Raw genomic sequence first — 27,852 nt, 5'->3', positions numbered from 1 at the left:
TGTGGGCGGCCATACTGATGCGGTTACCATGGTGACCGGGAGAGTTTATGTCTGGAACCAACCCGGAGGCAGCAGCCGGTAATAGACTCTGCCTACCAGCCCCCAGGAGAAAAATAGGGTAAGGATTCTGCCCTGGGCGGGATAGGGGGCTGGGAAGCTCCCCTAGGGACACCCCTGAAAGGAATGACGCAAACCTGATGTTGAGACACCTGTGCATTGGGGCATCCCCTGCAACTGAGCTATAGGTACCAATTGATAGACTTGCTCTCACCTGTGCAAAATTTTTGTTCTATTGAGAATCTGGTATCAAATCCTAGGCTGAGTTGGGATCGGCTGTCTTACGCACCTTATCAATGAGCCCTTTGGGTTGCTTTTAAACCCCTGGCTTCATGGTTGGGCCGCCCCCCCCAAAAAAACTTTTATTTTTACTCAAGACTTTGAACTTAGGTGTCTTGGAGGACATTAAGGAGCTGTGAAAAAGACTCGCAGAATCGAAAGTAGAGACTCTATGTACTTTCCCTCGTCTGTTTATTTTGCAACACAAGAAAATCTTCAATTAAAAACTTTTTAAAAATGTCTTGGAGGAGCGGCAGTATAATTCTTTTTCTGTGATCTAAAACAAACAAACGAGGAAGGAAAAGGACATATAGAGTCAACATTTTCAATTCAGAGAGTCTTTATCAGAGTTTATATTCGGTGTGAGACTCTGTTGCCATAGACATTGGGGGGGGGGAGAGGGTTGGGGGCTGGAATAATGGTCTTTTCATTCTATTGCGTAGTGTTTGTGCAGGGTTTTTGTGTTGGCGTTTCATAGGTGAGAGATTGGAGGGGCCAGAGAATTCTGTGACATTTGCTTCGAGGCTTGCTTTGGGAAAGCAATGGATAAATATAACAAACAATAGCAATAGAGAATAGCCATCGTTTTAAATTACCGACAAGCCGTTTTGTGTTTTCCATAGTTGTAAGACTTCTTTTTGTTTTGCGGAAAGCGGCAAATAAATGTAATAAATATCTTTTTTGAAATGATAATAATAATATTTATTTGGTTTTTCAAATGGCAGTATTACAATCACATATCCAACATACAACATAAAGAATCTCCTGGACTTTTCTCCTCCCCTTTGTGGGTCCTATAGTTAATCATTTCCTCCAGCATCTTTTATAATAATCCAAATCTTTTATATCTCCATTATATCCAAAATTCACCATTAAACTACAAGTGTTATTCCAATCCTACTAACAATTTTAACTGTTTACAATGGACTTTATCTCTGGGCCAATATGTAAATGTAATAAACATCAATCCAAAGGACGATAAGGGATAATCACCCCAATTTTTGGCTCTGTGTTTAAACTTGCATAGGCAACATACAACAAAGCCTAATTAAATCCAGGGAGAGTATTTGAAGAGACAACCCATTTTTTAAATAGACAGGCAGAATTCCTTGCAAGAGTTGTGTTTTTAAAACTAGTTGGGAGGTTGCTTTTTGCTGTAATTGCCTCACAATTATTAAAAGTACAGGAGTCTTGTATTACTTTTGGGATCTCTGAGCTCACGTTGTATAAATGTTAGCAGGTTGCAGGACCTGCAGTTGCTCTGTTGTGTATGGTAATTTTGACCAAATACTTTAAATTACGTATTCAGATACGTCATAATGCACAAAAACATTAATTATGTCCAGGGTCTAAAGTTATCTGTCTTCAGCATTTCACACACGGTGCCGTGCAGTGCTTTTTTTCTAAAAAAATGTTTAGGGGTACAGTGGTACTTTGGTTCTCAAACGCCTTGGTACTCAAACAACTTAGAACCCAAACACTGCAAACCTGGAAGTAAGTGTTCCGGTTTGCGAACTTTTTTCGGAATCCAAACATGCTCCATTTTGAGTGTTACGCTTCTGATTGGAGTGCCACACTTCCATTTTGAGTGTTACGCTGAGGCCTGTCTATTTTGCGTTTTTGTGGCTCTTTTTCTTTCTTTTTTGTGACTGTGTGGAACCCAGTTCAGCTACTGATTGATTGATTGATTGATTGATTGATTGTGTGACTGCAGTACATTGTTTACTGCTTCCATTTTATGGATCAATGGTCTCGTTAGATAGTAAAAATCATGTTAAATTGCTGTTTCAGGGGTTGTTTTCAAAAGTCTGGAACGGATTAATCCGTTTTGCATTACTTTCTATGGGAAAGCGTGCCTTGATTTTGGAACGCTTTGGTTTTGGAACGAACTTCCGAAACGGATTAAGTTTGTGAACCAAAGTACCACTGTACTCTCATTTTCTTACTCATATTGAAATACTGCCCCTCAATGAGGCCAAACTTAGACTCACAAAATGTGTACCCCTGCGTCCCCGTCCCCCCAAAAAAGCACTGGTGCCGTGACTGCAGAATGCATGCAACGGTTTCATAATAAAATAAGAACAGGGAAAACAAGAGAAAACCTTTCTATTCTGCCCTGATCTGTTTTCTTTGCTTCCCCAAGGTCTCGTTCAGTCTCTGAAGACTTAAACCATGGCGAAAGACAAGAAGAAGAAGGAGAAGAAGGAGAAGAAGGGGAAGAGGAAACAGCCCTTAGGACACATGTCCAAAGAGCCTCGAGTTTATTTTCCAGAAGCTCTGCTAGAGTATCAGTAGGTATTGTTGTTGCTTATTGGCACCCAACTGTCTTGAGAAGCAAAGGAGTATGCCTCTTGGGGTGAAGTCAAACCACTGAGAAGGCCCTCTGCCTGGTTCCCTGTAACCTCACTTCTCGCATTAAGGGAACCTCCAGAAGGCCCTCAGAGCTGGACCTCAGTGTGAAAAGTATAATGTCATCACATTTCAGGAACAAAAACCTATGATGTATGTAAGTGCAAGAGCAGTCTGGCTTCCTGCGGTGTCTAGAAACTTACATATTCCATGCTTTTGGATACATGAATTGTGCCTTAACACTTCTTTTAAACTGAAGGCTATTTAAAAATAAAATAAAATATAGTGCACAAATATTTGAATGTTTTATTTATTTGTATCCTGCTTTTCCTCAAAGAGGCTCAGGTAGTGTATTTTCTTGGTTGCACCGTCACTTATCCTCTGCATTTTAATTATCTTCAGAATTCAGATAAAGGAAGAGATCATCGATGAGCTTCTTTTTGAAATAAAAAACTTGGAAGCGCAGAATGACCGAAACAAAGAAAGGGTATGTAAACATATGCTTCTGTTTTGATTTGGGGGAGGGAGCACAGCTCAGCTTTGCACGCACGCAGAAGATTCTAGGTTCAATCCCAGTTGGTTTATTCACATGCATAGATAATTTTCTTTGTATGCTGCCTCTCCACAATTCAAACCATGCCCAAGATAGTTTACAACATGCAAAAAGTACACACCTGCAACAGAAGTAGTAATAAAATTTCAAAAGATTTTAAAAATGCAGAACTGAACTGAACAACTTCCGCATACAAGGTCTAAAATAAAGATTAAAAAACCAACATCAGCAACTCCCCCAAACAACCCCCCAACAACAACATCCCAGACAGAGAGTCTGCTCAGCAGCCTCCGCATTTGTAGCTGGAGTCAGTCCAGGCCAGTTGGAAAAAGGCCTGCAAGGCAGGGAGCTGGTCTTCCAGGAATCATAGGCAAGACAGCATCTGCAGTTCAAAGGATCAGGTAGATTAGAAGATGGGAAACAGTGCTAGTTCCAGGATTAGGAGGAAGAGGGGCTCTGCCCATACAGTTTGGGGGGGCTCCTTCTCCTCGCTGTTGCCTGTTCACTTGCCCTCTCTCTTTGGCAGATAAGAAGCTGCCTTATACCAGATCACATCATTGGTCCATCTAGCTCAGGCACGTCCAAACTCGGTCCTCCAGATATTTTGGGACTACAATTCCCATCATCCCTGATCACTGGTCCTGTTAGCTAGGGATGATGGGAGTTGTAGTCCAAAAACATCTGGAATGCTGAGTTTGGGGGTGCCTGATCTAGCTCTATACTGTCTAAAGGGAAGGGGGCTGGAGAGATCTAAGTGGGTGCTGTATATTATTATTATGTAGCTCAGGTGTGGGGAAACTTTGGTCCCCCTGATGTTGCAGAACTACAGCTCCCATCATCGCTGGCCATTAGCCATACTTGCTGGGGCTGATGGGAGACGCAGTTCAGCAACATATGGAGAGATGTAGTGGTGTAGTTACTAGCAAGTTTGGAAGCTACTTGTGAACCAAAATAGGGGATAAAAATCCCTACTCTAATTTCTTTCGTAATGATGTTAGACAGGTGATGTACTCAGGAAAATGGCATGCATTTATATAAGTAGATCTGTCACATGCAATAGAATGATAGAGATCTGCTGATTTATTTCCACTGGATTATTCTGACAATTGTCACCATTGCAGAGGGCGGACGGGGGGGGGGGAGGGGTATGGTGGTTTATTGTGAATTCCTTTTTGGATATTCAATTCTGCAATTTCTTGCTTCCGTTTGCAATTTATACCCCACCTTCCCATAATGTATTCTGATATACAGTGGTGCCTCGGTTTAAGAACGCTTTGGTTTACAAACTCCGCAAAACCGGAACCAGTGTCCCGGTTTGAGAACTTTACCTCGGTCTAAGAATGGAAGTCGGACGGTTGAAGGGCACCGGTGGCTGGAGGCCTCATTAGGGAAAGCACGCCTCGGTTTAAGAACGGTTTCAGTTTAAGAACGGACTTCCGGAACGGATTAGGTTCGTAAACCAAGGTACCACTGTGTGTTGCTTCGCTTGCCAACTTGACCATCCCAAAGAAAAGGCACGATTAAAGTGAAACAAGTAACATTTTTTCAAAAAACTTTTCCCCTCAGAATCAGCAGCTAAAGAACGAACAGACTTCGCACATCCGAGCCCTCCTAGCCGCCCTGAAGGAGCAGGAAGAGGCGTTGGCGAAAGTTGAAGTTGTTACGAGAGATGATGTAGAAAAAGCGATGAAGGAGAAGTGGCAGTACGTTAGGGATCAGGAAAAACTTATTAAAGGTGAGCTGGCGCTGAAATCCCTCAGTTGCTAGCTCAAATCCCAGGTGGAGTGGAGGACGCGATCTGGGACCCAGATAAGTTAAACAAGGACCCATAGATACAAGGACCTATGGACGCGGGTGGCGCTGTGGGTAAAACCTCAGCGCCTAGGACTTGCCGATCGTATGGTTGGCGGTTTGAATCCCCATGGCGGGGTGAGCTCCCATCTTTCGGTCCCAGCTCCTGCCCACCTAGCAGTTCGAAAGCACTCTTAAGTGCAAGTAGATAAATAGGTACCGCTTTATAGCGGGAAGGTAAACGGCGTTTCCGTGTGCTGCGCTGGTGCCGGCTCGCCAGAGCAGCTTCGTCACGCTGGCCACGTGACCCGGAAGTGTCTCCGGACAGCGCTGGCCCCCGGCCTCTTAAGTGAGATGGGCGCACAACCCTAGAGTCGGACACGACTGGCCCGTACGGGCAGGGGTACCTTTACCTTTACCTTTATAGATACAGTCTGGCCAAGAGTAGCCCTAGTGGTGCCTGGGCCCAGCACAATTTGAGATCTCTGGTGCCTTATACAATGTAGGCTATAGTGAGTGTTTTCTCAAAAGAGCATTCCACAGGGCCTTCTCTGTGGTGGCCCCCCCCATCCCCAGCTGCCAGTCACCTAACCTCCAAAGTCTTCTAATGCAGCTTTTAAGGTATGGGCAGATTCTTATGCGAGTCCTGTTAATTAGAAAGGAGGAGAGCATTTGGACTTCCTCAGGTTTGTAATATCTTCAGACAGCTCTGATCTCTCTGTGTGCTTCTAAGCAAGCACTATTTGAAAACACCAAGGGGGACAAAGAACAATGCACCATGGGGGGTGGAGAGATAGGATTTGAATCTAATTCTGCAACAGTCTTTGCCTAGCCATGTCTAAGTGTCGTATCTTTGGGGAGCAAACATTGGCAATGCTCGTGGAGCACCAAAGCACCAAGTTATGTCTATTAGTTTCCTCCCTCCTCCCCTTTTATCAAACACCATGCTGAGACTCCGTCGCTCCACACACATCAAATTGTTAGAACTTAGCATGAAAGCAAGCAAGGAGCTCAAGAGCTGGTGCTGTCTGATAAATATTAATGATCTGAAACGGGGAATACAGGAAAATGAAGAAAAAAAAAATCCCAGGTGGAGATGATCATTTCTCATTAGCAATTTGGGAAAGCAAAGGCTATCACTCCTAACACAGCCTTTTTTTCTTCCAACCAGACATGCGGTGCCAGATACATTACCTCGAACAAAAACTCGTGCAAAAGCAAGCCGAAGTGGATTACTGGCTGGCGTACAAAAACGTTGGAAGCGCCGAACACGCCAAGCAGATCGAGTGCCTGGAACAGGACATCCAGAAGCTGAAGGAAGACCTTGAGGAAATGACTGGTGAGTTGTCCTAAAAGGTAAAAGGGCCCCTGGCCATTAGGTCCAGTCGTGGCCGACTCTGGGGTTGCGGCGCTCATCTCGCTTTATTGGCCAAGGGAGCCGGCGTACAGCTTCCGGGTCATGTGGCCAGCATGACTAAGCCGCTTCTGGAGAACCAGAGCAGTGCACGGAAACGCCGTTTACCTTCCTGCCGGAGCGGTACCTATTTATCTACTTGCACTTTGACGTGCTTTCGAACTGCTAGGTTGGCAGGGGCAGAGACCGAGCAACGGGAGCTCACCCCGTCGTGGGGATTCAAACCGCCAACCTTCTGATCGGCAAGCCCTAGGCTCTGTGGTTTAAGCCACAGCGCCACCTGTGTCCCATGATGAGTTGCCCTAGGCTTGTACTTAAACCAGAGACCTAAGACCAGAGATGTCGGCCCAGACGCCAAGAACTAGAAATAATTATCGTTTCCAGCGTGTGCATAAAGGAACACGTATTTCAATTTCCTCTAAAACGTATTCCCTTGTTTTCTGCTTTACCTTTCTATTTTCTGATGGCTGGGGTTGTGTTCTTGTTTTCACCCCTAAAGAGTTTTTTAGGATTTCCCTGGAAGAGACGAAGGAAAGAACCGACAGATACATGCTGAAGCAAATGGAGCTGAAGAAAGAATGGGCGCTTGAGGTACTGATACGGCTTTGCAATTCTAGTCTTTTAATCATTATGGGCATGATCGGAGCACTTTCTTTTTTCTTTTTTTAAAAAATATTTTTATTCAGCAATTTCAACATAACAAATTATCAGACCATATAATCACATACATTATTTCCCCCCTTTTTCCTGTTGTTGTTGTTTAGTCGTTTAGTCGTGTCCGACTCTTCGTGACCCCATGGACCAGAGCACGCAAGGCCCTCCTGTCTTTCACTGCCTCCCGCAGTTTGGTCAAACTCATGCTGGTAGCTTCGAGAACACTGTCCAACCATCTCGTCCTCTGTCATCCCCTTCTCCTTGTGCCCTCCATCTTTCCCAACATCAGGGTCTTTTCCAGGGAGTCTTCTCTTCTCATGAGCTGGCCAACGTATTGGAGCCTCAGCTTCAGGATCTGTCCTTCCAGTGAGCACTCAGGGCTGATTTCCTTCAGAATGGATGCGTTTGATCTTCTTGCAGTCCATGGGACTCTCAAGAGTCTCCTTCAGCACCATAATTCAAAAGCATCAATTCTTCGGCGATCAGCCTTCTTTATGGTCCAGCTCTCACCTTTTTTCCTACCCCCCCCCCCTTAATCCCGCCCTCCCGCCCTCCCTCCCTCCCTCCAAGGACTTCCCTCAGCTCCTCTCTCTGATTTCTCTACACATATTATTCTCTGCATGTTATAAAACTATACATATCCTCATCTTATCTATCTATCATGTTACCAACCAATAAATTTGTGTATGTTTATTCAAAACCTGCCAGGGAGTCCAATTCATTTTGCTGTCTTTTTAGATAATTTGTAAAAGGCTCCCGTTCTTCCTTAAAGTCACAGTTGTCCTTGTCCCACAGTTTATATGTCAATTTAGCCAACTCTGCATAGCTCATCAATTTTTCTTGCCACTGTTCTTTCGTTGGGATTTCTTCATTCTTCCATCCTTGTGCTATCAAGATTCTTGCTGCTGTTGTAGCAGTTGTTTTCTTGGCAGGTCTTGTCCTACAATCCCTAACAAAAATGCTTCTGGTTTTTTTACAAATGTCATTTTAAGCATTTTTTTTCAATTCATTGTATATCATTTCCCAATTTTTTTAACTTCTCTACATTCCCACCACATATGATAAAAAGTCCCTTCTTTTTCTTTACATTTCTAACATATGTTTGACCGGGTTTTATACATTATTGCTATCTGTACTGGTGTAATATACCATCTATGCATCATTTTCTTTCAAAAGAGAACAATCTGTAAATTTCAAATTTACTTTCCACATGATCTGAGCACTTTCAAGTTCATTTGACTTCTGCGGGAGAGATTTACAGTGCAATCCTGTTCTTGCTAATAATAATAATAATAATAATAATAATTTTATTATTTATACGCCACCCATTGAGTCTCGCTGTATGCTGTGGGGCTTATTCACAGGTATGGGGGAACAGGACTGCAGCACTAAGCACGTACTTAACTTCCAATTTAAGTCAATGAGGTCCAAGAGTGTTTAGTTCTGGCTGGGTTTTATACTCATAAAGTAGGCTTGCCATATTCTGAAGAGCAAAAAAAGAGGACGCTGTGACGGCTCTTGTTTTAAGTACCCCTGCTATAGGTAGGCTATTGAAACTGTGATATATTGCTGAGGGGGGGCGGGAGAAGAGAAGAGGAAAGCAAGTCTTCAGCCACCAGTTATGTCTATGTCTCCTTCAGAAAGTATAGCCAGGGACATTTTGGCAAATTTAAAAAATCCATCTGGAAAGAAATTTTACCCCTGAAAAAGAGGACGTGTCCTGGAAAAAGAGGGCACATGGCAACCTCACAAGCTTATTTGTGACATTCTTTAGAAAGTAAAACAGAAATGCCTCTCTCACTTATTCCTTTTAAATGGTCTTGCTTCTGTATCCTGCCTTCCAGCTGCTCCACAACTTATTAAAAACACACACTAGAACAGCTGTGATTGAAATAAGAGTTAAAATATGAGCAAGAAAGGTAAGCCAGGTTAGATTGGGAGTGAGGAAAGTAGAAAACGTATACTGTGCCTCCAAAACCTGTACTGTACTTAAAAATAAAAGCTTTTTCCTGCTTTCTGAAGGTAAATAGAGGCCTTCACATTCTTGTCTTCTCCTCAGATTAGTTTGCATGCTCTCTAGAGGCCTTTCTCAGCCTCTTGTTAAGATGTGATTGGTTGGCCATTGGGGCAGGGCCTCCTTTGTGGTGGCTTCCACCCTCTGGAATCCTTCAACCACCAAGATCCCCCTTAAGCCTTCCTGTCAAATAAAAGCCTGTTGTATCTTGTGACTGAACCTTCTCTTATCTCTTTCCTCAACGCTACGAGAATCTGTTACCAAACTGAGAGTTAGCTCATTCATTTGGTGTTCCACAGGCAGCGTAAAATTGTTTTCATTAGCCTGGCATTCAGAATAGTGCAGATCGCATCCATATTTTATTCTGGGATGCATGCGTCTTTATGATTTATTACTATTAACGTTTTACGTGACGCGTCACTTCAATAAGCAGCTGCGAAGCTCTTTTGAAAAATGGGAAAGCGAAAAAGAAATGTAAAAATAGATATATAGAAGGAAGTTTTGTGTTTTTATTGTTCAAAGTTTTGGATGTTCCTCTGTGGGTATCCTGTCTAGACTATCACTTCCTTCAATGCAAAGGTTCCAGCTTCAGCTGCGATTTCATGCTTTCTTTCTTTTTTAATATTTTATTAAGGGTTTTCTTGTTTTACAGTGTAAGTGTAGTGCCTCGTAGTTTTTTCTTCCATGTAACATTTTTACAAATCCGTTTCATTTGATGAGGCATTAGGGAGAGAAGAAAAAAGAAAGAAAAAAAGAAAGGGGGGTGGAGGGAGGGGAGATGGATGGGGGTGGGGTCGGGTAGCGGTGTTTCTATTATGCTTAATGTATGTAGAGTTTGGTGTCAGCGTGCTTGTGTTGTTCACTTGTGTTCCTTTGGTGGTGAGAGAGGTTGGGGTTGGCCTAGGGTGTGATTGTTTGTTTGTGGTTGGCTGTGGTGATCTTTGTTTTCGTGTGTGAGTGAGGTGGGTGGGTGTTTTGGATCAGGTTAGCCATATTGATTTGTATGCTGTTGGTGGATTATTGTCGTTGTCCTGTTGGGCTGTGTATGTGATAAAGGGGAGCCATACCGGGGTGAAGGTGTATTCTTCTGTTTGTCCCCGTGTCAGTTTCAGTTTATTAGTTAATTTTTCTAGTAGGGCTGTTTCCCATACTATTTGGTACCATTGGTCCATGCTTACTCCTGACAGGTCTCTCCAGTGTCTGGTTATGGTGTTTCTGGCTGCTGAAAGTAGGTGGGTTATGAGTTCTTTGTGGTGTAAATGGGCATTGTGATTTCATGCTTTCTTTCCTCAGAATGCTGTCAAGCATATCGACAAGACCAGCTGCCGGGAGATTAAAGAATACGAGTGGCTAAAGGAAGAGGTAAACATATCTGGAAGGCTAATCTGGATTTCCAAGGAGAGGCACTGCCAATCAGTGTGGACAGTATTGAACTAGATGGACCGATTGTCTCCCACTGCTTCCTAGACAGGGAAGGGTGGTGGGTGGTCAGAGGTGGAACACAGTTTGACTCCCCGACATCCACAGTTCAAAGGATATTGGGTGGATAATAATAATAATAATAATAATAATAATAATAATAATAATAATAATATAAATTAAATTTGTATACCGACATTCATCCATAGAGCTCAGGGCAGTTCACAGCATAGAATTATAATATTAAAACCACAAAATACATAGTGAAAAAAGAGAGTAACAAAAAAACCATAATGCCCACACGTCACATTTAAAAGGGCATCGGATGTCAGTTAGCCAAAGGCCGGGTTGAAGAGGAACATTTTTGCCTAGTGCCCAAAGGTCTACAATGAAGGCACCAGCCAAACTTCCCTGGGGAGAGAATTCTACAAATGGGGAGCCACTGCAGAAAAGGCCCTGTTCTTATGTTGCCACCCTCTGGACCTCATGTGAAGGAGGCACACGAAGAAGGGCCTCAGATGATGAATGCAGAGCTGTTTTAGGGCTTTATAGGTCAAAGCCAGCACTTTGAATTGGACCCGGAAACTCATTGGCAGCCAATGCAGTCGGGCCAGGATCGGTGTACAGTGGTACATCGGGTTACAGACGTTTCAGGTTACAGACTCTGCTATCCCAGAAATAGTACCTCTGGTTAAGAACTTTGCTTCAAGATGAGAACAGAAATTGTGCTCCGGCGGCAGCGGGAGGCCCCTTTAGCTAAAGTGGTGCTTCAGGTTAAGAACAGTTTCAGGTTAAGAGCGGACCTCCAGAACAAATTAAGTTCTTAACCCACAGTACCATTGTAATATGCTCAAACTCTTTTGCCCCTGACCACCAAATTCTGCACCACCTGAAGCTTCTGAACCGTCTCCAGAGGCAGCCCCACATATAACGCATTGTAGTAATCCAATCTAGAGGTTACCAGAGCATAGACAACAGAAGTTAGGCTGTCCCTGTCCAGGTAGGGACACAGCTGGGCCACCTGCAGAAATGAGCTGCTTCCAGTTTGAATGCCTAGCATAGGGCTGTCTCGGTGGTTTGGCAGAAGGCAAAGGACTTCAGCTCAGGGTTTCATATCTCATGGCAGGTGGCAGGGTACAAAAAGGAAGTGAGCGATTTGGAAGCCTCGGTCCACGAACTGGAGAAGGAGAACATCTACCTCATCAACAAACTCTTTGAGCGTAGGATGCAGTTCCTTAAAGTTCCCAGGTAAAGGTGTTCTCCTAGCATTGCACAAACACTGACGAAGCACAGGAGCTAAAGAGTTGACTTGACTCTTTGGCCCTTGAGCAAACTATAGTATGCCAAACAGTAAAAAAAAATAAAAAAAAATTAAATAAATAAAAATCCTGATGTTTTATTATTTACTAAAACACATACAGTGGTACCTTGTTTCTCAGACTTAATCCATTCTGGAAGTCTGTTCGAAAACCAAAGCGTCCCAAAACCAAGATGCGCTTTCCCATAGAAAGTAATGCAAAATGGATGAATCCGTTCCAGACTTTTAAAAACAACCCCTAAAACAGCAATTTAACATGAATTTTACTATCTAATGAGACCATTGATCCATAAAATGAAAGCAATAATCAATGTACTGTAAAATAAATAAGACAGTATTGTAGATGATAAAAATAAAAATTAATTATTTTCCTTACCTGCACTGAAGATGGTCATTGTTGGGATGGGGGGCTTTTATCCATTTCCGCAGTCACACAATCAATCAATCAATCAATCAGTAGCTGAACTGGGTTCCACACACTCACAAAAACAAATTAACTGAAAAAGCTTCAAAAACGCAAAATAAATAGCAAAAACAAAAGCGCCAAACTTAATATATTCCAGGAGTCCGTTTGATTTCTGAAATGTTTGAAAACCAAGGCACAGCTTCTAGTTGGTGCAGGTGCCCTGGAAACAATAGCCGACAGCCGCATTGGACAATTGGCTTCTGAAAAACGTTCGAAAACTGGAACACTCACTTCCAGGATTTCAGTGTTTGAGAACCAAGGCATTTGAGAACCAAGGTACCACTTACCAATGTAAGCTTCCAGTGCTTCTCTGACAGGCCCTGTCTCTATTGTCTTTTCGGCACCTGTTGGAGACATTCAAGCCAATTTCCTAGTCTATACATACCTGTACTGGATTTGAAATTGTTTTTCAATTGGCGTTATTATTGCTCTTTTGCTGCAAAATCGCATTGAGACATTTAATAGGAAGCAATTGACAAATCGAATAAATAAACAAACGTGCAAGCAAACAGCTAAATATAAAGCTTTAAGCCACTTGATAATTACGAAGGAAAATATCCTTCAGAGGAGCAGCATTGGCATGGAAAGGACAGAATTAACAAGCTGCAGCTCTTCTCTTTCACATTAATTTTGAATAAATTGAATAAATCTCCCCTAATCAGTAATTTGGACGAGTAGCTATCATTGCCACACTGACTGGAGTCGCTGCAAATTGCTCTTGGCAAGGAAATAAAAGCCCTGCCCGCTTTCATTGCTGGCTAACCATCCCAATTGTGAAACAAAAGGCATTTTAAATGGTAAATTAATGAAGGCAAGGGGCCAGGATTCCGACTCACCCACCCAATCCTTAGTTTGGCTACGCAAGTCACTTCTTTCTAGGGAACTGGCATGCTCAGCCAATGCGACATGATTTACCTGGTGCATGGGCCACACTGAGCAGGCCTTTTAACCTTCCCAACCATCAGCTGATCAATCAGGAAGAGTTTTGTAGTGAAGCTCATCCTAAAACGCAGGAGAAAACACTTCATTTGTGCAAGCCCCTTAACAATCGCAAAGGGTTTTGCACTGAACCTCGCTGCTAAAACTCAGGTTTCCCACCCTTCTGCTTCAGCAAGGTGCTTTGAAGTCCCGACTTAGGGACTTCAAAGTGGCCAAATCGTGTATTGTCATCGTGACATCAGGTGGGTGACTCCACCCACCTGCCAAATTTGGTCCACATGGCCAATCCTGATGAAGATTTGAGCCGGGGAGCCAAAAAGGCACCCGATCCTTGTCTTCGAAGGTGAAAGGCTGTTGTTCGGTAGCAGAACATATGCTTTCGTGCAAAAGGTCCCATGTTCAACCCTGGGTGTGGCCTTATTGTAGTTTTGTACACTGCCTTCGTGTATTTCTATGAAAGCTCAGTTTATAAGTATTTAAAGAAAAATATGAACGTTAACAAGAGCTCAGGGCATACAAGAGAATAATTCCAGTGGCACTTTAAAGATGTGCCACTGTTCTATGTTACAAGAGAAGACAGAATTTCAAACCTTTTGATGTTGCTTCTTCTCCTTTTAATTTTCCAGAAAGTTATTTCTTACCCAGGGAGCTGGCCTGCAGATGCTTGGAGACCAGGAATACGTTGGCCTTTCTGGTAATCCCCTTTCTATTGAGTTGATTGTAATAGTGATGCAGACGTTACAGCCTTGCCTCCCTAAGAAATGGCCCTCACAGCCCCGTGATAGTTTATCGGTGAGAAATATCCCACTGTGGACATCCTGGAAGCTGGTGTAACTGGAAAGCTGGAAAGTTGGGACTTAAGAACCAACTCTGTTATGCTCTGCCTCACTTGTGAAGGTGAACTCAATCATTACTGTATGGTCAAGTGCTTTTGCCCCTAGCAAGCAAGGGTCAAACAAGCATGGAAGAAAACTTAATAGTGTGCAAATCCCTACCTGGATAAGGAAAACACACACACACAAAATATGTCCTGTGTGTGTGTGTGTGTGCATTGCCTTTCTTCATTCCACTTGCTGTAGGACTGAAGCTGTCCTAAAAATGCAATAATCTCGCCAGCAAGCTTCTCACGGGTGTTATGTTCAGTTTTCACCCCCATCCCTGATAAAACAGCTGATCGCTGCACGGTTAGGCCAAGCGCAGTAGACTGGGCCAGGCAGGCTGTACTATTCTCATTTGGCTGTCAGAAAGAACACAGGTAAATACATCAGCTCAGTAGGTTAGAGCATGTTGCTGATAATGCCAAGGTTCAGTCCCTGTGTGGGACAGATCCTGTACTACAGGGGGTTGGCCTATATGTTCCTCGGGGTCCTTCCAACACGACAGTCCTATTATTCCATCCTAATAAATACCAGGCCATGAACAGTGTTGCTAGTTGTGGATTGGCAATATCTGGGTTTTTTAAAAAATGCCTCGTCGGTCCGGATGGAGGACACAGGGGGAGAAATTAGACTACTGTACAAAGGTGTCCAGCTTTGTATCTGGCCCTGCCAGCCCTGGCATATGGCCCTCAGAAGTTTCCCCAGGAAACAATGTGGCCCTCGGACTGAGCTTCCCCACCCACCATTGCATAGCAGAATAAATTTCAAAGCCCAGCAAGCAGTAATAGATAGAATTCCCTCCCCTCCGCCACCACCATTGTTGCAGCAAAGTTTTATTAACAGGAGTATTGCAGAAAGTGTTTTCCCTCCCCTCGCCTCTGCAGAAGTGGAAGCTGAAAGTACATCATTAATATCGGAAATGGTTCTCAACGTGGATCACAAAGACAGACAGGAGGCAGCAGAAAATCTGCTAGATGACAGTTTTGAAGTGATTCAAATGCAAACAGATTCTCTTGGTCAAATTCTCCCCCCTATCCTGTACGAAGACTCAAATGATTTCAAGGCAAGTATCTACTTTCCTCTTCTCTGCGTTAGGATTTTAGGTAGAAAGGGTGAGGTAATAATGTGCCCAAAAGGTTTGTGCTGACCTGGGCAATTAAAACTGGTTTGTTTGTTTTTACACACACACACACACACACACACACACACTCCGTTTGAGCCTGATCATGCCCTCAGCAACATAGCTCCTAAAAACGGTCAGGAGTTGACCAGGATATTATTTCCTCCCCTTGTGCATGATCAACAAAGTCTACCCGGAACGCAGAGATCTCACCCTGCACTCTCACTTAAGACATTTTGCAGGGTTGAGGCAGCCACTCTTGAAATTTTGGCACCCCAGGAAATTGGCTAGATGGCCCTTTGTGCCTGGGTGCTCGTTAGCTGCTGCTCATGCAGCAGCAACCTAGATTTCCCAGCATTTAATTATCGTATCTATAACTTTGCCTTGCCTCCAAGAAGCCCAAGACAGCATATATAGCTCTCCCGATCATTTTATTCACAAGCCACCCTGAGGGGTTGGGTCAAGTGGCCCAAGCTTACCCAAGTGAGCAAGGATTTGAACAGCAGCCGTTTAGTACTCCTCCAGCAACAGCGTGGCGATTGTGGATTGTTGTCATTTCTATCAGAGATTTACTTATTCGGTTATGCCATGGTCATTTTAAGATGCAGGAGAGGAATGTTTTCTACTGGGTAACATGCTAATCTGTGTCCATCTGAACTCCAGGAGTACAAGGATCTGGGGCCCCTGGCAGTGAAATTGATGACTACGGTGGGCCAGACTATGCCAGTTCATGAGGATGCCCGGGAAATGCCAAGCAGAACAAAGCTTGAAGAAAAATATGACGCCAGCCGGCCTCAGCAGCGCATCACCTACCAGATGATCAAATCCATATTTCATTGAGAGCGAGGAAGGTAGAGGCTACTGCTTTTCTTTTCAAAAATAGGCTTCCGGTTGTTGGAACTCCCCCACCCTTCGTATGACACTTAAATGTTGACTTGCATAGCAAAGATGTTAATATTGGGTATATTTACAAGGGTATGTAGATTGCGTATATTGTATTCCCATTCCTCCTATGCACCAAATACAGGATCTGAATTACTATTGCAAGTGGCTCTGGTTTGATTTTTGCCGTCTGTGAAGGTTTAATGTAGTCATTTCATGAAATCTTTATACCGTTTGACTGGAGAAAAATCCTCAGTGCTCCTGGACCCATGAGTCTCACAAGATATGGCACCAACTTACATTTACCAGTGTTATCAGGGCCATCGAAGACCTTCACACGTGTTCTCAGTTCTTACAACCAACCTGCAGGATAGTGGCTTGTTTAAAACCGCCTTGGGAGTTTGTAGAAAGGGGCGAGATCACATCAAACGTACATTTATTTTTTTTGTTCTGACAAATTTTTCCAGTGGGATGTGTGCGTCTCTGTCATATGTACCCAATTTGCATTACTGTATTTTAAAACTCAAGTTCTTTATGTTGCTTTGCAACATCTTCAGCATTTTGTACATCACCTTGGGGCGTGAAGATTAAATGAAACAGTGCCCCCAAGAGTGGAGGGAGAACACAGCCTTATCCCTCAGTTTGCTCAATCTTCTTTTAAAGACATCCATGTTTGTAACTCTCACTACCTCTTGTGGGAATGAATTTGACAGCTTAACTATGTGCTGTGTGAAAATGTTCCTTTTGTTGGCCCTGACTCCACTAGTAGCCAGCTTCAGATTGGTTTCTGCTCATCTGGGCTTCTAAGTTGCTTAGCTTCCACCATTCTGGTTAAAAGAAAAACTGCTAGCTAGCACACAACCTGTGAGCGGGCTTTTCCTTTCTGCTGGACAATGGGATTTGTGGCTTAAACAAAGCACCTTCTACAAGGCTGCTCGGCTAAGCTTGGCTGCTCTTTGCTGTAGTTAGGTACCTCATGAGAGATAGGTTCTGTTCCATATGAATACAAGGGGAGAGAGAGGACCTCTCAACATCCACAAACAACTTTGGGCATGGTTGAGTATGTAGAGAAACAGTCTAGGGTTGACCACCTGATTTTGTGAGCTGGCAGGGCTTAGGTCCCAAACTTGTAAGCACAGTCTTAAGCACAAATACTGCTTCTTTGTGGAAGTTACCATCAAGGATAGGACACGCAACCTACTTTCAATAGTTCAGGCATCCCTATAGAAGTGGAGGGAGGAATGCTCCCTATAACATAGAAAAGCACTGTTTGGAGAATTCCAGTCTGGTCTTCTCCCTAATACACAGTCTCAACTGTACCGGCCAGTCAAATTTTATTACCTCAATCTTGACAGGTCATTGGGCATAGCTGAACCAAAAATAAAAATAAAAAATGGCACAAGTGTGAAGTTGGCACAATTCAGGCATTCCCCCTTTAATGGCAAATTCACCCACCCCCAAAGGGTTTTTAACCTGAGCACAGGACTTGATGAAATTGGATTTAGAAGGCTAGCTGAGCCCTAAATGCAAACCATGTTCAGCTGTGTTTAAAAGTTGTCCACATACATCTCCACTAATGCAATGGACCAAGTTGCAAAAGCAGCCAAAATGTCAATCTCCACTCACAGTGTATCAAAGCACATTTTACCTTGCAAAATGGCAACAAAAAACCAAACAGACCCCCCCACATCCCAACCCACCATTGTAGACCTTCGTACTATAAACAGAAATTCTGTGGAAGCTGCATTTTATTTGAAAATCCACCTTTTTTTTTTTGCTAACGTACTTTTAAACATTTTAAACAAAAATAGAATCTGCGGAGACAATGCAGCAAGTATGCTTAATTCATGTACAGAATTGCTTTCATGCCTTTTGACTATCCTTCTTAAGGCCCCAGATGCCACCCAAACTGGTATGATTGTATTTACACAAAGCACCGATCAACAGTGCTGCTTCAAATTCTGCAGAAAAACTAAAAGGGTTCCTACAACATTGAAAGGCCAACCCCACCAGGAAGTTCTCCTGCACAAGCCCCTCACCAGACCGGACTGAATGGAGCTTCTGCTGGGGAACTTGGTGGTTGGGGTTGTGCCCTTTAGTAAAGACACAACTTCTCTTCTGAGTTTTTATTCTATTTCACGATACATGATCATGGAGCTGGCACTAGCAAATAAAGAAGAAGAAAAGATCGAAGGCTTTTTTTCACGTAATACCTCAGAAGTTTGTATCGGGGTTTGCTTGGTTTTTGTACAGAGAAGAAGGAAAGTCTTTAAAAATGAAAGCAATTCCTCACATTCATTTTGGAAAGGCCGTACGTCAAGTGTAAGATAAATGACATGCCAAGCACAAAGCAAGGAAAAAAGTTCATCCCAGAAGCACCAACATCTGGTCGAGAAATTCTGTGCTCCTCCCAACCAGTCAGCTGTTTTTCTCCCCCCCCACCCCTTGCCAAAATCCTTAACAGAACTAATTCCCATGGAGTTTGGACAATTGGTGTTTTCAGACCATTGAACGTACTCAGTGCTCTGTGTAGTTTGGGTGCGTTACTGGAGTGAAGATGCACTCTGAATCAGAATAGTTCTCGTGAATAAAAATGGGAAGAGAGGGAGGGAGGGAAGGGGGGAAAAAGAAACTCCAAAAGGGAGACGTACTGTATACATCCACGCTCATTTCCCCGCAAAGGAGGCTTTGTGATACATTGTTACTTAAACTGATAATCATAAATAAATACAAACAATAATACATAAAGGAATGTCTATGCAAACGGAATATATAATTCTTTTTTTAAAAAGTTAAAACTTTCCATTATTGAGTCTAACATTTGCGATGACTGCAGAGAGGAAATGGCAGAATTAAAAGGGTGTTTTCGGATTTGATCCCCTAGAGAAAGTCGTTGGAGTTAACGGTAAGAGGATGCCCAGCTCTTCGTTCCAAGCGGCAGTTCCAGGTGCTTGTTGTACCCTTCGTGGCAAAATAAGAGGCTTCCTTCTGTGTGTGTGTGTGTTATTGACGGAGAGTGTTAAAACAGGTGGCGAGTTACTGACATGATTAGAAGTCACCAGGAAGGGGGAGAAAGAAAAAGAAAAAAGAGATCCCACACCAAAATTGTGGCAATTCTTGGTTTTATACCGAGAGTGCTGCGGGGGTTCAAGGCTGCCCTATGTTGTTGGTGCTCCTACTGCTGTCGTGGGGCCTTGTGTGGTTTTACCAGGCCGTTCTAGTGAAGAGGAGAGCTGAGGCATCAGTTCTGATTTGGCTGGAAAGAAGGGTCTGTTGTTGAGCACGGGTCTTTCTGGAACTGTTCCTGCCCCACCCCTTCTGGTGCGGTTACATGAATTGTATCTGAGGAGACAAGAAAGGCATCCGTTTTACGGGTTTGCACAACTAACCTGCCCTCCCCCTCCAAACGTCCATTCACTGGCCATAGGCTAAGTAGGTTCCAAGGTGGCAGACCAGGAATACAGAGATATATAGCGCTTCAGTATAACGAAGATCAGCATTTCCCTATTGCATGTAGAATGTGCAGGTCTATTCCCATTTCCAGAGAGCCAGAGGGCACATTGGCAACGACTGCACTTGTATCGCCCTCTGGGGCGATAAGCAATTAAACTGTGGGCTGCAACCCTTGAGCTGCAGCCGAGAGGATGGGAAACTGCGGTCATAAAACTGGCGAAGGAATCTCAGGTCATTTCTTCAGGTGACAATAAAATGAACAGAAAACAGCATTATGGCAGTTACAGGAGGGATTATGGATTTCTATATAGTACGTCAAAGCACATCTCTCTTGAAAGAGACGAGGGCTTTAGACCTAGGAGGCTATGCAAAAAACAAAACAAAACAAAGGTATTGACAAGAGGTGGGGGGGGGGGAGAGAATGTACATTTTCTGGAGCATGAACATTCCAATAAATGGGAACAAATTATGCAATGACAGCCTGTCAATCCACTTGCCTTCTTCCCACAATGTGCTCAGTTGCAGGGCTAGTGAAGATTCTGTTCTGGAGAATGTGAGGTTCAGTTATTTCACATGGGGAAAGAGGGTTGGGGTGCATGAGAAGTCTAGCATTAAGGGCAGAGAACCTGTACCCCCTCCAGATGCTGGTGGACCACCTCTAGGCTGCAACACATTATATGTAGGGCTGCCTCTGAAGACGGTTTGGAACCTTTAGCCGGTGCACAATCTGGTGGCCAGCTTACTCACCAGGCAAGGCGGTTTGAGCATTATTTACACCAATCCTGGTCCAACTGCACTAGCTGTCAATGAGTTTCCGGGCCCAATTCAAAGTGCTGGTTTTGACAAATAAAGCCCTAAACAGCTCAGGACCACAATACCTCAAGGACTGCCTCTCCCCATATGAACCAACCTGGACCCTGCGACCATCATCTGAGGCCCTTCTTCATGTGCCTTATCCACGAGAGGTCTGGAGGGTGGCAACATGAGAACTGGCCTTTTCTGCAGTGGCTCCCTGTTTCTGAAATGCTCTCCCCAGGGAGGCTCACCTGACATCTTCATTATGTATCTTTAAGCACCAGGTGAAAATGTTTCTTGTCAACCCGGCCTTTTTAAAGGTGATTGTGGGAGGGGGGCGATGAGTTTTTGTTTTTATTATGCATTCTCATTTTGTATTTCTCTGTTGTGAACCGCCCTGGGATCTTTGGATGAAGGGTGGTATAATAATAATAATAATAATAATAATAATAATAATAATAATAATAATAATAATATTCTTCTTCTCTTGCATCCCACATTAGCAGCCGTGGTTTATAGCAGGTCACAGAATAACAACATGCAAATTTACAAAGCCCCAGACTGTGTCATTTTAATGTGAGGATGAATATTGCTAGGGACGTTAGCAAACGAGGCATTATCCGAGCTTGCAGTGCCCCCAGAGTTAACATGCAATACCTAAATTGTCCTATAAGAAATCCTGGAGGGAGAGCTCTGCAAAAGGATCCTTCCCTGAAGCTCTGTGTGGACTCTGAGTGGATGGGCTGGATGCTGCAGACAGCTGGGAAAGAAGATGTCAGAGAAGGAAAGAGAAAAAGAAGGCCTCAATGACAGAAATATGAAGGCAGAAAATGTAGTGATGGAGAGGAGGGGCTTAAGACAGGTAGTTAGGACTGAAGTGGGCTGGTTAAAAAGAAAAGGTCTGATTGCATGCTAAGTTGAAATCTGCCCCAATGGTATGACAGATGCAGACATTAGAAGGTTACCTATAGGCAAAGGTGAATTTCTGGCATGTGACTGGCAGAAATCACCAGCACTTTATCCAGAGGGTATGGCAATGGTCTCCAATAGTTACCAGTCCCAACTAGGCACAACAGAGTGTGTTTCTGAAAACAGCAGAAGCTAGACCTGAAGTTAGCTTTCAAAACAACCTATGACAACCAGGCCTCACTTAACATTTATTTACATTCCATGGATGGCCAATGTGCAGCATTAGGTGCCAAAAGCTGCATAAGCAGCAGAAAGAGGGCCGCATGTGTCTGGCTGTATATCCTTATGTTCTCTTGAGAAACATACGTATCTGTATTAACATTAACCATTAAAATACCATACAAACACTTGTTCACTGTTAACTGCTGTGGTCTTACACTTTCTCTAGTACAGGGGGAAAGTAGGGCCTGAAGGACAGAAGTGGCTTGCAAGGGATGAGGTTGACAAACATGGGCCAAACTAGACTTTCACAGCCAACTACTCCATTCCTTGAACAGCAGCAATGCATTCTGCACGGGCACACTTTTTAAGAAAAGAAAACCTGATTTCCAGTAATAGTTACATGGCGTAATTGAGCGGGGAGGAGAAGCCTACTGTTAGAAAGTGAAAATCCACTGGGCAGCCTGACGCATGCATGAAGCAGCCCTTTGTATCCAAGCCCAGGACTCTCTCTATTAAGAGCATAACATTAGACCATAAGAAGACCCTGCTGGAGCGGGCCAAAGACCCATCTAGTCCAGCATCCTGGGCTCACAGTAGCCAACCAATGCCCATGGGAAGCCCACATACAGGACCCGAGTACAAAAGCACTCCAACTGGCAATTCCTAGCAACAGGTTCTCAGAGACGCATTACCTCCAACAGCGGAGGCAGAACACAATCATCATGGCTTGTAGCCACTGACAACTTGATCCTGCATAATTTTGCCTAATCCCCCTCTGAAGCCATCCAGAGTTGGTGGCCGTCTCTACTTCCTGTGGGAGCAAATTCCATAGCTCTACTATGCTCTGTGTATTTTTGTTTTGTTCTTCCGGAATGTTCTCTCCCCACGCCAAACAATTCAGTTTCCTCAATTTGCTTGGATCAACACAGAACGGCGAACATCCACCAGAGGGAGAGTCAAATGCAGCTGACAGATGGGTACGGTCTTTCTGTTTTGTTAGTGCACATTCCTGCACAAAGTGCAAGGGACTGCCTCCCCCCCCCCCCCGGTCACATTTATCGCCCGAATGATCTGCACAGCATCAATATGTGCAATTGCTTAACCTATACATCCCATAGCCGTTCACTGGCAGCATACTTGTTTTATGCAAGATGTAGTTTATTTGTCACGTACAGTTATTTTAAGATACGGCCACTTCATGGCCATTGCTCAGACCTATTACCAAGCCTCACCATCCAACTGGCCCCTTCCTAAATGTTCATGGCTGGTCTCCCAGCTGTGACCAAAGATGACACATTGGAAAGGTCTTAATGACAGAAAAGGCAACTTCAGAGCTGTGGAGAAGATTTTCCAGTGCATTTCCAGTCCTTGGTGATGGCAATCCAATTTGATTATTTCAAATAGAAACACACACACACACACACACCCTGATTGATTTGTGTTTTTTATATATAAAATCAATCAAACACATCTACTAGCCTTCTTTGAGACTAGGGAACATTTTCTGGCTTCTCTTTGAAAGAATCAAATCGTTTCAGTCACTCCCAAGGAAGTTATTATAATCAAAATCCTTGAACAGTGATAAATTTTCTTCTCTGAATGCAAGAAGTCGCCTCCCCTTTTGTACAGGGAAAGAATAATCATGGGAACAATCAGGTGCAATTTTCCACACATGAAAAAGGCAAGATGCAGCTTCTGACGCAGTCCTGGTTCACCCAGCACTCTCAATGTTCCAAGTGGCGAGAAGCCTCCTGGTGGCTATAGTAGCTGAAATATTTTAACAGTTGCTACAGCCACCTGTGAAGAAGCTCCTTCCAACCTTTGTGCCCCCTGCTCACCTCCAAGAGCACACCAAACAGGAGAGTTGACCTCCTTTTCCCTCTGTTGCTGCAACAGTTATGGAGCAACAAGCTATCTATGGAGAGCTGCTGCAGTTGGCAGCCGGTAGCTTGAGGATGGGGAAACTGGTGCTCCAGATGTTGGTGTACTACAGCTCCCATAATTCCTGGAGTCCAACATCTGGAGAGCCACATGCTCCCCATCTCTGCTGGCTGCTACAAGCCTCCTACCACACGGAAGCCAAATCAATGGACGCCTACATGAACTAGGGCTTGCCGTTTCTGAGTTTAAGGGACCATTGGCTAACCAAGGCAGAAACTAAATGTTGTTGTTTTTTCCTAGTAGGCGGTGTCTGGAGATGATTAAGTGGATATGGAAGAGGAAAGCGAAAATTATGTAGATGAATGAAGAGGAGGGAGGTTCCATGAATGGTCTCTTTCAGCTTCATGGCACTGATGGAAGTCAAGACTCATCCACGCAAGTTAGTTTTGCAACATGCTCAGTTCGTGTTATGTGGAAGGCACTCCCGCTCGTGCAGTTTTGCTAACAAAAGAGCTGCCAAGACCAACAGGTGACCAAAGGGGAGACGCTCTTTCAGAACCCTGAAGCAGGCGCTGGGTACACAATGCGTCTAGTGTGGAGGAACAGGGGGCAGAGCAAGAAGCCAAATACTGCCAGGGTTCAGAGCAGCAAACAGGCTCCCACAACGGGCCTTTGTTCCCTTTCCCAAGAAACGCTAATAAATCTGACATCAGCACAGTAAAGCAGAGTGTAAGGAGGAATGACAAACAGCTCCATCCAGCAGCAATCTCAGCAAGTGCCTCAATTAAAGGGTACATTTCCCAACATCTGGGGTTTCCAGAGGAAACCTATTTCCTCACCCATTATGTACATAGTTAAGATAAATCTAGACATTCACAAGAGATGCATAGTGGAAACTGCTGTAAGACATGTCATCACTTCTGAATATGTGCCAGGGAAGAACAGCAGACGACATAATGCTTCCACTGTCCGGAACAAAACTACCAAGCAGGATTTGACCCAGGTCTTCTCCCTGATATACTAGGATTTTTATGAGTGGGTCCTTTACATATCAAATGTTCCCCAACAATGCTAGTACCTACTTGCATTCTGAAGTGGTAAAGTCCCATCTTCAGGAAGGCTTTCTAATTTATGCTTCCAGCTGAACAGCCAAATTCTCATTCCCTGCTTACTAAGGAACATAGAGCTCCTTCCCCAAAGCTATTTTAGACTTACAAGTGAAAGCCACTGCACCTTCCATTGCTTTAGGAAACTATTCAACAGACTCAAGGACACTGTAGGATTCAGCTTGTGACATCCCATCTCAATCTCAAGAATAACTCCCAAGAGTCAAACCTCACATTTTCTCACCAGGGAAGTACAGAAACCATGCCCTATAACCTAATATTTACTAAGAACTGGATGCATTCACGTAATACCTAGGTCAACATGAACAAATATACCTGCTTCTTTCAAAAGGGAAAAGAACTATAAACATCCAAATCAGGGAACAGTTTGGGCCTCAGGATATCAATCTTCCTTTCTTCCATCTCAATATATGTGCCACTACCTTTGGAGTTCTCGGCCAAGCACATCCCTTTAGTAAAACACAATCTTTGTTCATTTTTACTGAACCAATAAGCTTTAGATTGCTGTTCAACATATCATCAATAAATCACCAATGGGTGCAATCCACCAAACAGCCTTGCTTCATTTTATGCAGGGTTACATCAGGGAATGTTCCATGGACAAACATCAATGAAGCAAAGTTTAGTGGCACTTGAAGTGCACCTGCTAGGGAGGGCGAGTTGTGTCAAATATTTGCCAGTCCAATGGCTGGCAGATCTGAAAGACCTACATTAATGTCCTAAGCTCAACTCCCAAGTATGCACAGCTAAAGAATAGCTTGTACCCACCACTCTAGATTGTCTCAAATTCTGAATATGTTACACAAGCAGTAAAAGAGGAGCCACAGAGTACAGTGCAAATATAAGGGATGAAAATGGTGTGTGTGTGTGTGTGTGTGTGTGTGTGTGTGTGTGTGTAACAGAAAAAAACCAAGTAGTAGTTTAAAAGTTACAGCAGGCAAGACTCTATGATTAAACCTCTTGATTTCCATACTAGAATAGAAAAAGGAGAACTGTATGTGCCACATCCTACTGGAACAAGCTTGGGTCCTTTTGAGGGCAAATTTAGGGCTGATTTCAAAGGCGAAAAGTTTCCTGCAACAAATGAACAAACATGACAATTGCACACACATCTCTTCTGCTGTGTACAAACGCAATGTGAACCCACAACTGGCCACTCCTTCCCAGAATGTGTACAAGCAGATAAACAACCGCATGCATGCCACCAATCAGTGCCTACTACACTTGGCTAGCCTGTGGTTTTGTACGAAGTAGTACCATTAATGGAGGAAATTGCCACTCCTGAAGTGGCACCTAGAAAAGCTAAGTTTTATCTGCAGCCTTAATCAGACTTTCTTCCTATCACCTCTTCTCTCTTTAATAAAGATCTAGAACACCCCTGCTAAAAGCAGTGCCACTCTGACACCTTAGCTTAGCTTTTCAACAGAAAACTGAACAGTACTATTTGCTGCCTACTCTTCTGATGCTGAACTCTGGCTCCTCTCAGTCCTGGTGAACATGGCCAGTGTTAGGAACCATGGGAGTTGTAGTCCAGAAACATGGCGGGGGGACACGACACCGCAATGTTTGCCACTGCTAACTATGAAGAACTGCTGCTCCCTCTTCCTTACCATCCTCTGTCTCTTAATACCTGAAAGCACTCTCTTCTAATGACAAGGTGCCTTCTCAAACTTTCCTTCAGCGCCATCTCCTCCTGGACTATCCTCACCTTGCTTGCTAAGGGCCTTTTGGCACTGTTAGCTTTCCTCCATCCCATCTTCACCATTCCTTCCTTGGGGCTGCAAGTTTCCCAGGCTGAGCAGGCTTAACGGTTGAAGCCAAAGTAATGCACCAACTGACAACATGACCAAATATACACACAATGCTCTTGTTGACTAGCTTGTGAGCTGCCAGAAGCATACGGCTTTGTAGGCCAGTTCCACACCCACCTGGGCTCCCGATACAGGACCAAAAGGATTTGGAGGTCTCATGACAGGTTGGCTGTATATTAAGGTTGGTTGCGTCATTACTGGTACTCCTCCCATTTGGGATGGCTAAAAATCCAGAACAGCAAAGAATTAATTTCATGCACAGCTCTTTAAAAGAGACCACCACCAGAAATTGCCTCCAACTGTACAGTTTAGTTAGTGGCACTGTAAAGGAAATAATTAATGGAACATTTAAAAAAGCTTCCAGCAACCAAGCATTGGGAACTTTTGGTCTGTGTTCCTATGCACCTTTCCACGCTTTTAGATAGGCTACTGCTTCACGTTTCTACATTGAGCTAAAAACTTTGAACAACATCTAGTGTGATATACCAAGCTCTTTCACTTTATTCATTCCTGTACCAGGCTAAGATGTTTTCATTTTTTAAAAAGCTAAAGAGGAAATAAGACAGCAGCTATTAAAAACAACAAATATCTTAAGACCAGCCATTAAAACACCAACAGGCAAATTTAAAATTTGCTCAGATAAAGTGTCTTAACCAAGGATCAGAAGACTGCAGAGGGGGCCGAATAGAAATTCATTTAGATTTCAAATGCTGGGTTGTTAAGGAGGCATTGATTTTCCACTTAGCCCTGAACACGTTAGAACTAATCTGCAGTTTAGCTTCCTGTTGCATTTAGCACAAGGCATGCCCAACATCTGAGGCTAATCTACAAGGGTGTCACCTTAAAAAGGAGTGCTTTCAAACTTCCTAAGTTTCAAACAAACTCCGTATCTTGCCTGGTAGGAGCCTCTTTATATCTGCCAGAGGATTCTACATATGTTCTAGGATGGATACTGTTCCCATGTGGTGTTGGCCAAACCTACTAGGCTTCACCATTGCTCTGTACGAACAGAATGCCATTAGAACACACACTGTATGGCTGCACATTTGTGGGGTGGGGGGAGCTGTTTTTCAAGGAAGCTCATTTCACGCCTATAGTCTCAGTGAGAAATGCTAAGGCTTCCTGGAATTTATTTTTAAAGTAGTCACTGTAACAGAAAATAGGTGGAAGTAAAGAACATTAAGTATTAGGGGGTTTTTTGTCTGGCGAAATGAAAAAGGTCAAAAAACAAACAAACAAGTGGGGCTAAAATTAATCTGCCAGGTATGTGGCATCTTGTTCAACATATGTGTTGCAAGCACACACAGAAACCCAAAGGAAATGGAAAGAGCAGTTATACTACAAGCTACAATAAAAGCGCTCCTAAAAATACTTCAAATGAATATAAACATTTACTGACCATTCCATACCCCATCATTCCTGTTGGCGTTGTAGCAGGATAGGCCATGACGGGCGGTGCCTAATGAGAAAGAGACAACCTTAAACGGCATGCAAATGGAAAAGGCTTCACAAACAGCAATG

The 27,852-nt window shown here is 43.6% G+C and overlaps 2 protein-coding genes across 17 annotated transcripts in view; one reads left to right on the top strand and one right to left on the bottom strand.

Annotated features, from left to right (window-relative positions):
• CCDC83 (coiled-coil domain containing 83) lies at positions 1 to 16,298 on the top strand. Of its 2 annotated transcripts, none has more exons than XM_083610022.1 (11): positions 1 to 118; positions 2,480 to 2,627; positions 3,088 to 3,172; positions 4,805 to 4,973; positions 6,201 to 6,368; positions 6,943 to 7,034; positions 10,405 to 10,473; positions 11,657 to 11,778; positions 13,880 to 13,947; positions 15,016 to 15,194; positions 15,915 to 16,298. In XM_083610022.1, exons 2-11 carry the CDS (start codon positions 2,509 to 2,511, stop codon positions 16,089 to 16,091), a joined length of 1,248 nt encoding a protein of 415 aa, XP_083466148.1. In that variant the 5' UTR covers positions 1 to 118; positions 2,480 to 2,508; the 3' UTR covers positions 16,092 to 16,298. The 2 variants fall into 2 exon arrangements, with proteins under 2 accessions (XP_083466148.1, XP_083466147.1); XM_083610021.1 differs by having other exon boundaries at positions 91 to 245.
• Positions 16,299 to 17,863: 1,565 nt separating this feature from the next.
• The window catches only part of PICALM (phosphatidylinositol binding clathrin assembly protein), a 63,858-nt gene continuing 53,869 nt past the window's right edge, over positions 17,864 to 27,852 (bottom strand). For 6 of the 15 annotated variants that reach the window (XM_083609823.1, XM_083609826.1, XM_083609816.1 and 3 more), the window contains 4 exons: positions 27,731 to 27,790; positions 26,449 to 26,553; positions 21,039 to 21,141; positions 17,864 to 19,475 (listed from right to left, as the gene is read on the bottom strand). In XM_083609823.1, the coding sequence (XP_083465949.1) occupies positions 21,049 to 21,141; positions 26,449 to 26,553; positions 27,731 to 27,790 (258 nt within the window). In that variant the 3' untranslated portion in view covers positions 17,864 to 19,475; positions 21,039 to 21,048. The remainder of the gene's footprint in view (positions 19,476 to 21,038; positions 21,142 to 26,448; positions 26,554 to 27,730; positions 27,791 to 27,852) is intronic. The other 9 variants (XM_083609825.1, XM_083609820.1, XM_083609830.1 and 6 more) reach the window with 2 other exon arrangements.

The sequence above is a fragment of the Podarcis filfolensis genome (genome assembly GCF_964270895.1).
Source record: "Podarcis filfolensis genome assembly, chromosome: 4".
Classification (NCBI taxonomy): domain Eukaryota; kingdom Metazoa; phylum Chordata; class Lepidosauria; order Squamata; family Lacertidae; genus Podarcis; species Podarcis filfolensis.
The sequence above is the reverse complement of the archived record's forward strand: the minus strand, read 5'-3'. Positions and strand labels throughout refer to the sequence as shown.